The sequence below is a fragment of the Drosophila biarmipes genome, chromosome 2R (assembly GCF_025231255.1).
Source record: "Drosophila biarmipes strain raj3 chromosome 2R, RU_DBia_V1.1, whole genome shotgun sequence".
Lineage (NCBI taxonomy): Eukaryota > Metazoa > Arthropoda > Insecta > Diptera > Drosophilidae > Drosophila > Drosophila biarmipes.
The window spans coordinates 4,876,837-4,889,068 of NC_066615.1; the positions used below are offsets into that span (position 1 = coordinate 4,876,837).

Genomic DNA, 12,232 nt, shown 5'->3' on the forward strand with positions numbered 1-12,232 from the left:
CATACCCATGACCGTGCACCTATATGTACTATGAAAAATGTATGTGCATATATATAAAAATTGCATTCAGATTCATTATAAATTTTAAAAACAAATATATTTTCATATTTTGCTGGTTTAAGGTTGGCCGAAACAGCAATGGCCAATGTTGGTGTTTACTTTCTCATAGTTCCTAACAGATGAGCAAACTTGCATTAAAAAAAGATTTACAAAATGGCTAAACGGATAAAACGAAGAACTAATTTAGTAATAGTGCTATTAGGTAACTATGAGGAAATAACCTGGGATAATTAGGTGTAAATATTTTTTGTGTATAAAATCTTATCTAATAGATACTTCACACTTTACGGCATTAGATGAATTTGAAGATGTTCGTCTTCCCCCACCATAAATAAAATCACATCTTTAATTAAACAACATCAGTATCTGAAAATTTTTATTCTGCAGCCAAAGGTCTCTTTATATATTTTCCCCAGGTGGTCGTGCGGCTTTTCGCGCCAAAGAGTCAGAATCGATAAGGTCCATAGATTATCGCCGTGTATAAGAAACCGATTCCAATCGCACCACTTACAGTTAGCAATGGCCACTTGGACTAGCCTCTTCCTGCTCTTGGGCCTCGGCCTTCTGGCCGTCGATGCGGCGTTGGCCCCCTGGTGGAAAACCGCTTCCTTCTATCAGATATACCCACGATCCTTTAAGGACACAGACGGTGATGGAGTTGGGGACTTGAACGGAGTGACCGAGAAGCTGGAGTACCTGAAGGAGATCGGTATTACCGCCACTTGGCTGTCGCCCTTCCTTAAGTCGCCCATGGCCGACTTTGGCTACGACATCTCCGACTTCAAGGCGGTCGATCCCCTTTTCGGGACGATGGAGGACTTCGAGGAGATGGTCTCCCGCTCTAAGGAGCTGGGAGTGAAGATCATCCTAGACTTTGTGCCCAATCACTCCAGCGATGAGTGCGACTGGTTCATCCGATCGGCTGCTGGAGAGGAGGGGTACAAGGACTACTATGTCTGGCACCCGGGATTCCTCAACGAGAATGGAACTCGTCGTCCGCCCACCAACTGGGTGAGCGTGTTCCGTGGCAGCGCTTGGGAGTGGCACGAGGGTCGCCAGGAGTACTACCTCCACCAGTTCCACAAGAAGCAGCCGGATTTTAATTTCCGTAATCCCGTGGTGCGCGAGGAGATGAACAATGTGCTACGTTTCTGGCTGGAGAAGGGCGTCGATGGATTTCGCGTCGATGCCATTTACCACGCCTTCGAGATCGAGGCCGATGAGAACGGCAACTATCCTGACGAACCCCGCAACGATTGGACTGACGACCCGGACGAGTACGGCTACACGCACAAGATCTACACCGTGGACCAGCCGGAGACCCCTCACCTGGTGTACGTTTGGATTGTTAATATCCTTATAAAGCCCCTTTTAATCTTTCCGCATTTTCAGTTATGAATGGCGCCAAATTCTCGAGCAGTTCCAAGCCGACAACGGAGGAGATGAGCGGTAGGTAGCTTCAAAAGCGGAAAAATCTTGAAAATAGTCAAATTTTTCGTATTAATCAGCATTTTAATGGTGGAAACCTGGTCCCCAATCGAGATCGTAATGGATTATTACGGGAATGCCACGGCCGACGGTGCCCAGATACCGTTCAACTTCCAGCTGATAAGCAATCTGCACTATGATTCCGATGCCTATCACTACGAGTACCTGATTAACAACTGGCTTAATCTGATGCCCGAGGGCAAGAGCGCTAACTGGGTGGTAAGTTTGGGGGGGGTGAGCTATTGGCAATTAGTTAATCATTAGAGCGGGGCAAGCGGAATATAATTTCTTATGAGCGCTATAAACTAGTTTACGCCTTCTTTGAACAGATCGGAAACCACGACAAGAACCGCGTGGGTTCCCGATTCGGAGCTGACCGGGTCGACCTCTTCAACATCCTGCTGCTGATTCTTCCCGGCTGCAGCATCACCTACAACGGCGAGGAGCTGGGCATGCTCGACGGCTACGTCTCCTGGGAGGACACCGTGGACCCGCAGGCCTGCAATGGCTACGAGTCCAACTACATGGACAACTCCCGGGATCCGGCTCGCACTCCGATGCACTGGTCGGACGAAAAGCTCGCTGGATTCACCACCGGCAACACCACCTGGCTGCCAGTGTCCTCTGACTATCCCCAGAGGAACGTAAAGACCGAGCGCGGAGCGTCCTTGAGCCACTTGAACGTGTTCAAACGGCTGCAAAATCTGCGTCAGGAGCCCAGCATCGAGGAGGGATCCGCGGAGATCAAGGCGGTGAGCAGCTATGTTCTGGCTGTCAAACGGTGAGTTTTCTGGATCTTTAAGACTTTAATCAACTATTCAATTGCATCCAACTATCTTGATCTGCAGCCACCTGAGCGGCGACTACGTTTACATCTCGCTGTTCAACATTTTCGACTCCATCGAGAATGTCAACCTATCTACTGTGTTCGGCAGCCTGCCCGCCAAGTTCCAGTACGCCCTGGTGACCGAAAAGTCCATCAAAAAGGTCGGGGATCAGTTGTCCGCCACAAGTGTCACCCTAATGCCTCACGAGGCCATTGTGCTGCGCTCCACAACGACCGCTTAGTTTATTCCCCTTGTAAAAAATTAAAGAATTGAAAAACATTATGAATCACTTTTTATGATCGCCGAAGTGCTATCGCACAGGGTGCCGCGCCGACTCTAATGCCCAAAAGCCGTCCCAAAACAGACGCTCCGATATAGCGCAGATTAACATTAAAAAAAAAGGAAGAATGCTATTGTCGAATGTCTCGACTATCAGATACCCGTTACTCAGCTTAAGGAAGCAAAACGGAAATGGATATAAATAAGCAGCAAAGCGGTATCGTAAAGCGCCACCTAACCGCTTTTTCAGTAAATGTTATGTGGGCGGTAGTCAGATTTAAGCGTTTTAAACGGACATGGCTGGATCGACTGGGTTAGTGATCTTGATCATGAATATATAAGGGTATCATAAAGTCCAAGAAAGTACCTAGAAGATTTTGAAGTGAACCGCAACCACCACCTCAGTCAAATTTTTTTTTGCGGCACTCGTCTACAGCACTCTCTCTTGTTTGTGTTTTTTTTTTCAAGTTTTATAAAAAATTCATGCATTTTTATCTGAGTTTTAAAATTTAAAAAAAAATTACTCATACTAAAAATCGTTTTTTTAAATATAACAATCACCCTGATGACCCTTGCGGACATGAGTACCCCTTGTGAATAATTAAAGAATTGAACAGAACTACGAAATACTTTTTAATAAGCATAAAAGTAATAGTGTCTTTGGGACAGAATTTCCACCACTCTAAAATCATAAAACGCTTATTAAGCTAAAGTTTGTCTCCCGCCACTTTTATAAAGGTTTTTATTTGGTGTAAATTAAAATTACTGTTTTAAAAATATTTGTGTATCGTTGATATTAACATAATTTAAAGCTTACAGGCCAGCACAAAAATACTTTCGGACAGTGTCATTATACTAACCGTGATCTTATGTATTTGGTAAAGTGCTAAAGAATAGCCAGCAGATTATCTAATTAAACTCATATTACTCACAAAGCTACCACAAAAATTTAAAAAAAATATTTACAAAAAGTATGTATAATATTTATTCAAAAACTATTATTTTATTAGATAAATAAAAATCTTGACTTGTTAACTAATTATTTTGCCCTTGAAGAGGGTACAATTATTTGAGTCAGTAGTTTGCAACGCAGTGCAGGAAACGTTTTCCCATAATGTATATATAGTCTCTATCAGCACCGCTAGACGAGTCGATCCAGCCATGTCTGTCTTTTCTTCTGCCCGTCTGTCCGCTTCTACGAAAACCTTCCCAAAAGGTTTTGTGCTGAAGATAGAATAAGTCGAAACGAGCAGGATTGGACAACTATATCGTATTGCTTCCATTGGAATAATACGAAAAATATTTTTTAAAAATTAAAAAAGATCAAATTTTGTCTTGTTCGACATTTTAAGAGTAGAATCTTGCAGAATTCTGCAGTATTTTACATTACTTCGAATAAATTAAAAAAATCTGACGACTTAACCATAAATTGCCATAGAAACAATATCACAATAATAGAAAGATGGTTTTAATTCTTTTTGGGCAAACATTCATCTTAATATTTCTTTACTTATAGTTTAGTTTCTAGAAATCGCAAAGCTCTGTAACTCCGAGGGAATAAAAGCTTGCCCAAGTAAGTTTTCCCGATCGTTCCTAAGACAGCTTTATGATATAGTCGTCCGATTTTGATACTATTTAATTCATAATTCATAAGACACACCGAAGATATAATTTTTTTTACAATTTTTTCCCCAATAGTTCCTATGGCAGCTGTAAGATATAGTTGTCCGATCCGGCTGGTTTCGACTTATATACTACCTGCAATAGAAAGAAGACTTTTGGGAAAGTTTCAGCTTGATAGCATCAAAACTTAGAGACTAGTTTGCGTAGAAACGGACGGATAGACGACCAGACGGACGAACAGACGGACATGAAGAATATACATACGTCTCCTTCACTGCGTTGCAATCTTCTGACTGAAATTATTATACCCTCTCCAAGGGTATAACATTTATATCTTTGGTGTTTTTTAACATATAACTTTCTAAGTTTGGAAATAACATTTTTTAATTAGTTCTGAATTTCGAATTAAATTTTATCTTAATCGGACGACTATATTATATAGCTGTCTAGGAACAATCGGGAAATTAGTGGGAAAGTAATATGAAACAAAAAAGGAAGTTTACTTCGGCAAGCCGAAGTTTGTATAAGTTAAGTTAATATTTTAAAATAGTATATATGTAGTAGATCGCCATATTTATTCTATTTTAGGGCAGTCCATTAATATTCGCAAATTTTTGTTTTGCCGCATCTGTACACTCTTAAAGCTCCATTCTTGACTTTTTAGATATTTCCAAAAAATGTATGTTACTTGATTCTTTGATTGCCAATAGCATTTAAAAATCCCATACGTGCTTATGTTTTTCTCCCCACATATTTCAGTTCAGATTACTTTTAACTATGAGCCATGCTCCCCTCTCAAGATCTTTGCTGCGCTCTCTGATTCTCCCGATTCTCTGCGCGTTTATAAATAAAATAGATGCATATTTTACACATGGGCGTAGAGAACTACTTAAATCTGATAATAGTGAGATCCCTCCAGAGAATGTTATTCAAGGTTTACATGTTTTGTAAACGTTAACTTCTAACTCTTAAAGTTTTTATATTATTTGTATTGTTGTATTATAAGCAAAAAATTGTATTTTTGTTTTATAAGCTTTGTACCCCAATGGACCTTTCAAACACATTTGTAACTAAGCCCCAGACTTTTCTCCCCCATTCTCTGATCTTTATATAAGGGCCTCACATAATTCTGTTTTGCATTCGATCGCCAGTCGCATTTGTGTGCTTGTTGAGAGCAGAACTGTGCTACTCAGACCGCTGAACCGCAAAAAGGCAGTCAAAATGATTAAGCACCGCATGGGTGCAGTGCTCGTGGTTCTACTCCAAGTTCTGTGCCTCGCGAGGGGCCAACCTTTCCCCAACTACCATGCGGATTTCGTGGACATCGAAAGTCAGGCCCCCGACCTCAAGTGGTGGCAGACGGGCGCCTTCTATCAGATCTACCCAAGGTCATTTAAAGACAGCAACGGCGATGGCGTGGGCGATCTGAATGGTGAGAAGAGCACAGAAAGATAAATATGTAGACCCTTCTCTATTTAAATATATATGTCAGGCATCGCGGAGCAACTGCCCTACCTCAAGGAGCTGGGCATCACGGCCACTTGGCTATCGCCCATCTTCACCTCACCCATGGCTGACTTTGGCTACGACATAGCCAACTTCACCGAGATTGCGGCGATTTTCGGAACCATGGCGGACTTTGAACATCTGATGGAAGTGGCCAAGAAGCTGGACATCAAGATAATCCTGGACTTCGTGCCCAACCACTCGAGTGACGAGTGCGAGTGGTTCCGTCGCTCGGCGGCGAAGGACCCGGAGTTTAAGGACTTTTACGTGTGGCACCCTGGGCGAACGGTAAATGGCAATCGCACTCCGCCCTCCAATTGGATCAGCGTTTTCCGGGGAAGTGCTTGGCAATGGCACGAGGGTCGTCAGGAGTACTACCTGCACCAATTTGTAAAGAAGCAGCCGGACTTGAACTACCGCAACCCAAAAGTACGGGAGGCCATGAATGTGAGTCACCGCCATTGCTAACAGCTAAGAATTCTTCTAGGATTCTTAATCGTTCCATTTCATCTCAGAATGTTTTGAGATTTTGGTTGGCCAAGGGCGTCTCCGGCTTTCGCATTGACGCCGTACCCCACGTATTTGAGATAGCGCCGGATGCTCAGAATCAGTACCGAGACGAGCCGCGCAATGACGGGGACAACGACCCCGAGGACTACGGGTATCTGCAGCACATCTACACCAAGGATCAGCCGGAGACCATTGACCTGGTCTACTCGTGGCGGGCGGTGCTGGACGCTTACCAGCGCGAGCACGGCGGGGAGGACCGCATCTTGATGGCCGAGACCTATTCACCCATCGAGATCGTGATGCAGTACTACGGCAATGCGACGGCGGAGGGCGCTCAGCTGCCGTTCAACTTTCTGCTGATAAGCGAGCTGTCCAACTCGTCGAACGCCCATGCCTACAAGGGAACGGTGCTCAAGTGGCTACAGCACATGCCGCAGGGGCGCACCGCCAACTGGGTGGTGGGTTCATGCACACCAATATCCAAAGATCCATGTTCAAAACAGCGACATTTTTTTCCCCAGTTGGGCAACCACGATCAGCCGCGAGTGGGATCCCGCTTGGGCCGGGATCGGGTGGACATGCTGCACATGCTGACGGCCACGCTGCCCGGCGCCAGTGTCACCTACCAGGGCGAGGAGCTGGGCATGACCAACGTGTGGATCTCGTGGAAGGACACGGTGGACCCCTCGGCCTGCAACACCAACCCGAGCATCTACGAGCGCTACTCCCGCGATCCGGAGCGCACTCCTTTCCAGTGGGCCGATGACCAGGACGCGGGGTTCAGCAATGCCAGCAAGACCTGGCTGCCCATCGCCCTGGACTACAAGCAGGTCAACGTGGAGCTGGAGCGGCAGAAGCCCCTGAGTCACCTCAACGTGTTCAAGCAGCTCTGGGAGCTGAGGAAGCAATCGCAGACCCTTCAGCGCGGCCAAACTGAAGTGAAGGCCCTCAGCGACGCAGTGCTGGCCGTCAAACGGTGACACATAGAGCTACTTCAAAGGCCCCCATAATAACAATAGATTTTCACAGGTATCTCGAACGTGATTCGACCTTCTTGACCCTTTTGAACATTTACGACGGCGTGGAGACCATCAACCTTCGGCAGAGCTTCCCCGAATTGCCTCCTCAGCTCAAAGTTGTGCTGGTCACAGAGCGATCTCAGGTCAAAGTGGGGTAGGTCAAGTTGTTCTGGTTCACAAACAGACCGCTTTTTGATTTCATCCCCTCTCTCAGTGATCTCCTCAACTCCTCATCGCTGCAGCTGCATCCCAAGGACTCGCTGATCCTGCAGTCCATCTCCTCATACTACGGCTACGCCACCAATGGAGAGACTCGTTCTCTGCCCGTTCTGGGGGTTTATCTCTGGCTGGTTCAAGTGGCGCTCTATCTGGGAAATCGATGAGTTCCCACCCGCGGCTCCAGCTGCTAGTTAATAAGTAAATACTCACAATAAACGCAGTCAAAGCACTTGAGCACTTATCGGTGGAAAAATCTGTGGGGAGGCGGTCTATAAAAGCGGGCCCAAAAGCCCGTTGGTCAGTCAGTCATGGCGTGCTTGAATCACATCATTGTAGCGATACTCCTCCTGGGTCTGCACTGCGACCTTGGGAGTGCGGCAGCAGTGGATCTGGACCTTGAGAGGGCCACCACCACCACGGATACCACCCGCGATTGGTGGCAAGTAGCGCAGTTCTACCAGATCTACCCGCGCTCCTACAAGGACTCCGATGGCGACGGCATCGGTGACCTGCAGGGCATCATCTCCAAGCTGGACTACCTCAAGGAGATCGGAGTGACGGCCACCTGGCTGTCGCCCATTTACAGCTCACCCATGGCGGACTTCGGCTACGACATCTCCGACTTCTACGACATTCAGCCGGAGTACGGAACCCTGGCAGACTTCGATGAGCTGATTGTGGAGGCCAACAAGCGGAACATCAAGATCATCCTGGACTTTGTGCCCAATCACTCGAGCGACGAGAACATCTGGTTCCAGAAGTCGGTGAAGAGGGAGAAGGGCTACGAGGACTACTACATGTGGCACGATGGCTACGTGAATGCCACCACGGGAAAGAGGGCGCCCCCTTCCAACTGGCTCCAGGCCTTCCGGGGCAGTGCCTGGGAGTGGAACGAGGAGCGCCAGCAGTACTACCTCCACCAGTTCGCGGTCAAGCAGCCGGATCTCAACTACCGCAATCCCGCCGTGGTGGCCCAAATGAAGCGAGTTCTAACCTACTGGTTGGACCGAGGAGTGGCTGGCTTCCGCATGGACGCGGTGCCGTGGTGCTTCGAGGTCCTGCCCGACGCCGAAGGGCGTTATCCAGACGAGCCGCTGAGTGGCTACACGGACGACCCGGACGACTCCTCCTACCTAAAGCACATCTACACCCAGGACCTGCGCGAAACGGTGGAGATGGTGTTTCAGTGGCGCACGCTGCTCGACGACTACCAGCGAATCCACGGCGGCGACACGCGGGTCATCATGGTGGAGACCTACTCGGGCTTGGACTACGTGATGCAGTTCTACGGCAACCGCACCACCAAGGGCGCCCAGATGCCCTTCAACTTCCAGTTCATCACTGGCGGCAACGGTGACAAGAACAACACGCAGCTTAGTGCCACGGGATTCGTGAAGATCATCAACAGTTGGTTGAGCCAGATGCCTGCCGGACATACGGCCAACTGGGTGGTAAGTGATTCTTCTGATGGCACAGAAACAAAAAATCAAACCTTAAAAATTTTCGGCAAACCATTCAACTTTTCCAAAATATTTTGTTAAATTTCGTTAAAGTCCCTTAAAAACCTGTGTTTGAAAAAACTTTTTGAATTTTCGGTACCTTTTCTCTTGGCGTAGGAGCATCCAAATGTTATGGTATTTTTGGCTTAAGATTAAAATACATTACTTATTGCAAATCTCTGCAGATGGGCAATCATGACCAGCGGCGGGTGGGCAGCCGCTATGGGGAGAACCGCATCGACTTGATGAACATGCTGCAGATGTTCCTGCCCGGCGTGAGCATCACCTACCAGGGGGAGGAGCTGGGCATGACGGACCTAGACATCAGCTGGGAGGACAGCCGTGATCCGGCGGCCTGCAACTCCAACTCGCAAATCTACGAGCAGTTCACCCGCGATCCCGCCAGGACGCCCTTCCAGTGGAGTGACGAGTCCAACGCAGGGTTCTCCAGCAACTCCACCACCTGGCTGCCGATCAACCCGAACTACGTGACCGTAAATGCCAAAACGGAGAACGCCACGAGTCCCAGTCACCTGAGCCTGTACAAGCAGCTGGTGGAGTTACGCAAGCAGAAGACTCTGCAGTTGGGCGCCACTCGGTACGGGAGTGTCGGCGACAATGTGGTGGCCATCAGGAGGTACCTGAGTGGGGAGACCACCTACGTGCTGGTGGCCAATGTGCTGGACACCAGTGTCTCCGGCTTGGATGTGGCCAGTGCCATATATGCCACTGGCAACTACAAGATCAAGCTGCTCAATCCGCAGGCCAAGGCCACAGTTGGGTGAGTCTGCCTTGGAACTTCCCTGGAAGTCAAGTCCTCAAGTAACTTTTCGTTCTCCCTCTCACAGCGATACCGTCTCACTGAGCAACTTGTCGTTGGAGCCAAACGCAGCCTTGATTTTGGAGTCTGCCTAGAGTTTACATAATCATAATCATAAGTTTGAAAAGAACACTTCGTATACATAAGGTATACATAAAGTACATCGATAATGTGTCTTGTTACACGGGCGTATAAGTCATTGCGGCAACGACATTGGAAAACTTTTCAATTTTAAGGTCGCGTGCTGGGCCAACTTATTATAAATTATTAGGCAACTTTGTCGTGGCTCAAGAGTCGGAGTGGCTGCGCGGCCTGGTGGCGGGGCCAAAGGAAATTCCATTAGACGTGATTGATAAGACACACAAATCACGCATACGCAGCGTTGCCGCCACGCAAAAACCAGAGGACCACAGAAGGTGTCTCGGAAATCAGGCAAGCAGTGTGCGTGGGCGTTGGCCTATAGGTGTGGCTGTAGTCGGCGTACTTAGAAGTCCTCGGGAGAGGACCCTGTTAGCTATTAATTTACTCGGAAAAAACAGAGTGAAATTTTGGCGAAAACGGGCTAGTTGCTATTTTTAGAAGCCACAAACATAGCTTTAACCACTCCAATCCCGTGAATTGCCTTAAACAGAAGTGCACCAATCATCACCACCAGTTGGAGCACCAGAGCTCATCTCCGGCAATGGTTCTGACATCGGCGGGCTCTTTGCGGTATTTGACGCCAACCTTTGGCCCCAAAAACGTCAACAGACCCCGAAACATCGTTCCGCACAACATCAGCTACGTGAGTGCCATCCAAATGAGCGTAGGACCTTCAACCCGTTTGGAGGCGGTTATGAGCCATGTTTGCGGTGCAATTAATGAGCGGCCAGTGATTAAACGAACTTTCAGGCCCGCTGGCCACATATCCAGCTTTCCACCTGGCCAACTGGCACGTGCCAAATCAGAAGCCTGGGGAACGCAGCTCGTTAAGAGCCGGTCCGAAATCAAACTCAAATATTACCCCCGCATTATTAATATGCAAACGTTGTCGGAGCTTTGAATACGTTAACTAAATGTGCAAGGATGTGCTGTTCGTGATGCTCGGCCCGCTTCCGACTTTTGGCCCGACTCCTTGCAGATTACAGCGACTTAATGCGTTTTAAAAGTTTCCCAATCGGAAGGGGAGCAAACTTTTGTGCGACCTGCGTAAACCTGCGAAAATCATGAAAATCATCTTTAATGTAATCATTTGGGGGCCCTCGTCAGACATTGTGGCCCAGTCTCTTTGGCAAATTAACTTCATTATCCGCCCGAAAATGAAATGCACAAAGGCAGAAGGCTTTGTCCGACTGAACTGCCACCTGGAATCCGTCTGGGCCGCCGTCTGTCCTGCGGTTTTCATTTTCACAATTCATACAGCTTTTTTTAGGGTTTCTGGTCACGTGCGTGAGGGTAAAGTGGCCCGGCCACTCGCAGCCGTGTCTGTGACCTTTTTAATGGGCTGACGGGTCACACAGTCATTTACACGATTCCGTTTTATTCATTTCGTGGCCCTGCCGGCCGAGACTGCTAATTTTTTAGCGCCAAATCGAACAAATCGGAGGGGCCAGGGATTATTTAAGGAGAGGAAATTATTTGTAAAGATTTCGGGGGAACTGCTTTGTGCTTCTAATGCGAAATTCCATCTCGTTGTTGTTCCCAAACAAATCGCACGTAAAATCCCCTCGAACCGGGTAATTACTCGACTTCACTGAGCACCAACCGATTTGTAATTTTAGACAGACAAGTCAGACGGACTGGTAACCGTCCTAGCCGCGCTCAAGTTGGCCGCATAAGCCAGAAATCTTTGAAACTCGGGGCGTATACTTGATGGCCGGGTATCGCAAGGCGTCTGCCAATTACCATGTGTAAACGCAATTTAATTATTTATAACGCAATTGAAGTTCTGCTCTGGGCTGCCCTCCATTTTGGGGCGAAGGCAAGAGTAAATACTGCGGGGTTGCTTCACAAACTTCCGAGATTGGCCATAAATCCCGCCATGAAAATTGCCCCGGCTATCTGGGCGAACTCATCAAGCCCCTCTCGACGGTTTCGACTTCAAAGGACCCCCGATGCCGGGGAACTGCTCTGTTTTGTAGGCCTAGTCCCTGGTCGGCGTCTGTATTTACACTGTGTAACACACATTCTTGGCTCTCTGGCTCCCAGGCACACAGTGTAAAACACAAAATACTTACCGAGGGCCGGGAACTCTTGCTTGACTTTAATTTGTGTGTAAACACTTTAATGGCGAACCCCGCCGCCGAGTGGAATTAAAAGAGTATGCCGGCCACTTGAGCTTATCTCCCTGGTGGGGGGCTTTCAGGATGTGTGTGGTGTTTCTGGGGTGGAGTGGTTTGTTTG

The 12,232-nt window shown here is 47.7% G+C and overlaps 3 protein-coding genes across 3 annotated transcripts; all 3 read left to right on the top strand.

The window, feature by feature from the left end:
* The first annotated feature begins 579 nt into the window (after window positions 1–579).
* LOC108029363 (maltase A3) lies at window positions 580–2,661 on the top strand. The gene is made up of 5 exons (XM_017101591.3): window positions 580–1,394; window positions 1,453–1,509; window positions 1,569–1,767; window positions 1,878–2,329; window positions 2,397–2,661. The coding sequence occupies exons 1-5, from the start codon at window positions 580–582 to the stop codon at window positions 2,614–2,616; spliced, it is 1,743 nt and encodes a 580-aa protein (XP_016957080.1). The 3' UTR covers window positions 2,617–2,661.
* A 2,764-nt stretch (window positions 2,662–5,425) lies between these two features.
* Window positions 5,426–7,765, top strand: LOC108029360 (maltase A3). Its single transcript, XM_017101588.3, has 6 exons — window positions 5,426–5,709; window positions 5,770–6,230; window positions 6,299–6,751; window positions 6,815–7,269; window positions 7,323–7,466; window positions 7,527–7,765. The coding sequence occupies exons 1-6, from the start codon at window positions 5,499–5,501 to the stop codon at window positions 7,693–7,695; spliced, it is 1,893 nt and encodes a 630-aa protein (XP_016957077.1). The 5' UTR covers window positions 5,426–5,498; the 3' UTR covers window positions 7,696–7,765.
* Window positions 7,766–7,824: 59 nt separating this feature from the next.
* On the top strand, window positions 7,825–10,011 carry LOC108029361 (maltase A3). The gene is made up of 3 exons (XM_017101589.3): window positions 7,825–8,982; window positions 9,216–9,811; window positions 9,879–10,011. Exons 1-3 carry the CDS (start codon window positions 7,840–7,842, stop codon window positions 9,943–9,945), a joined length of 1,806 nt encoding a protein of 601 aa, XP_016957078.1. The 5' UTR covers window positions 7,825–7,839; the 3' UTR covers window positions 9,946–10,011.
* Window positions 10,012–12,232: the final 2,221 nt, after the last annotated feature.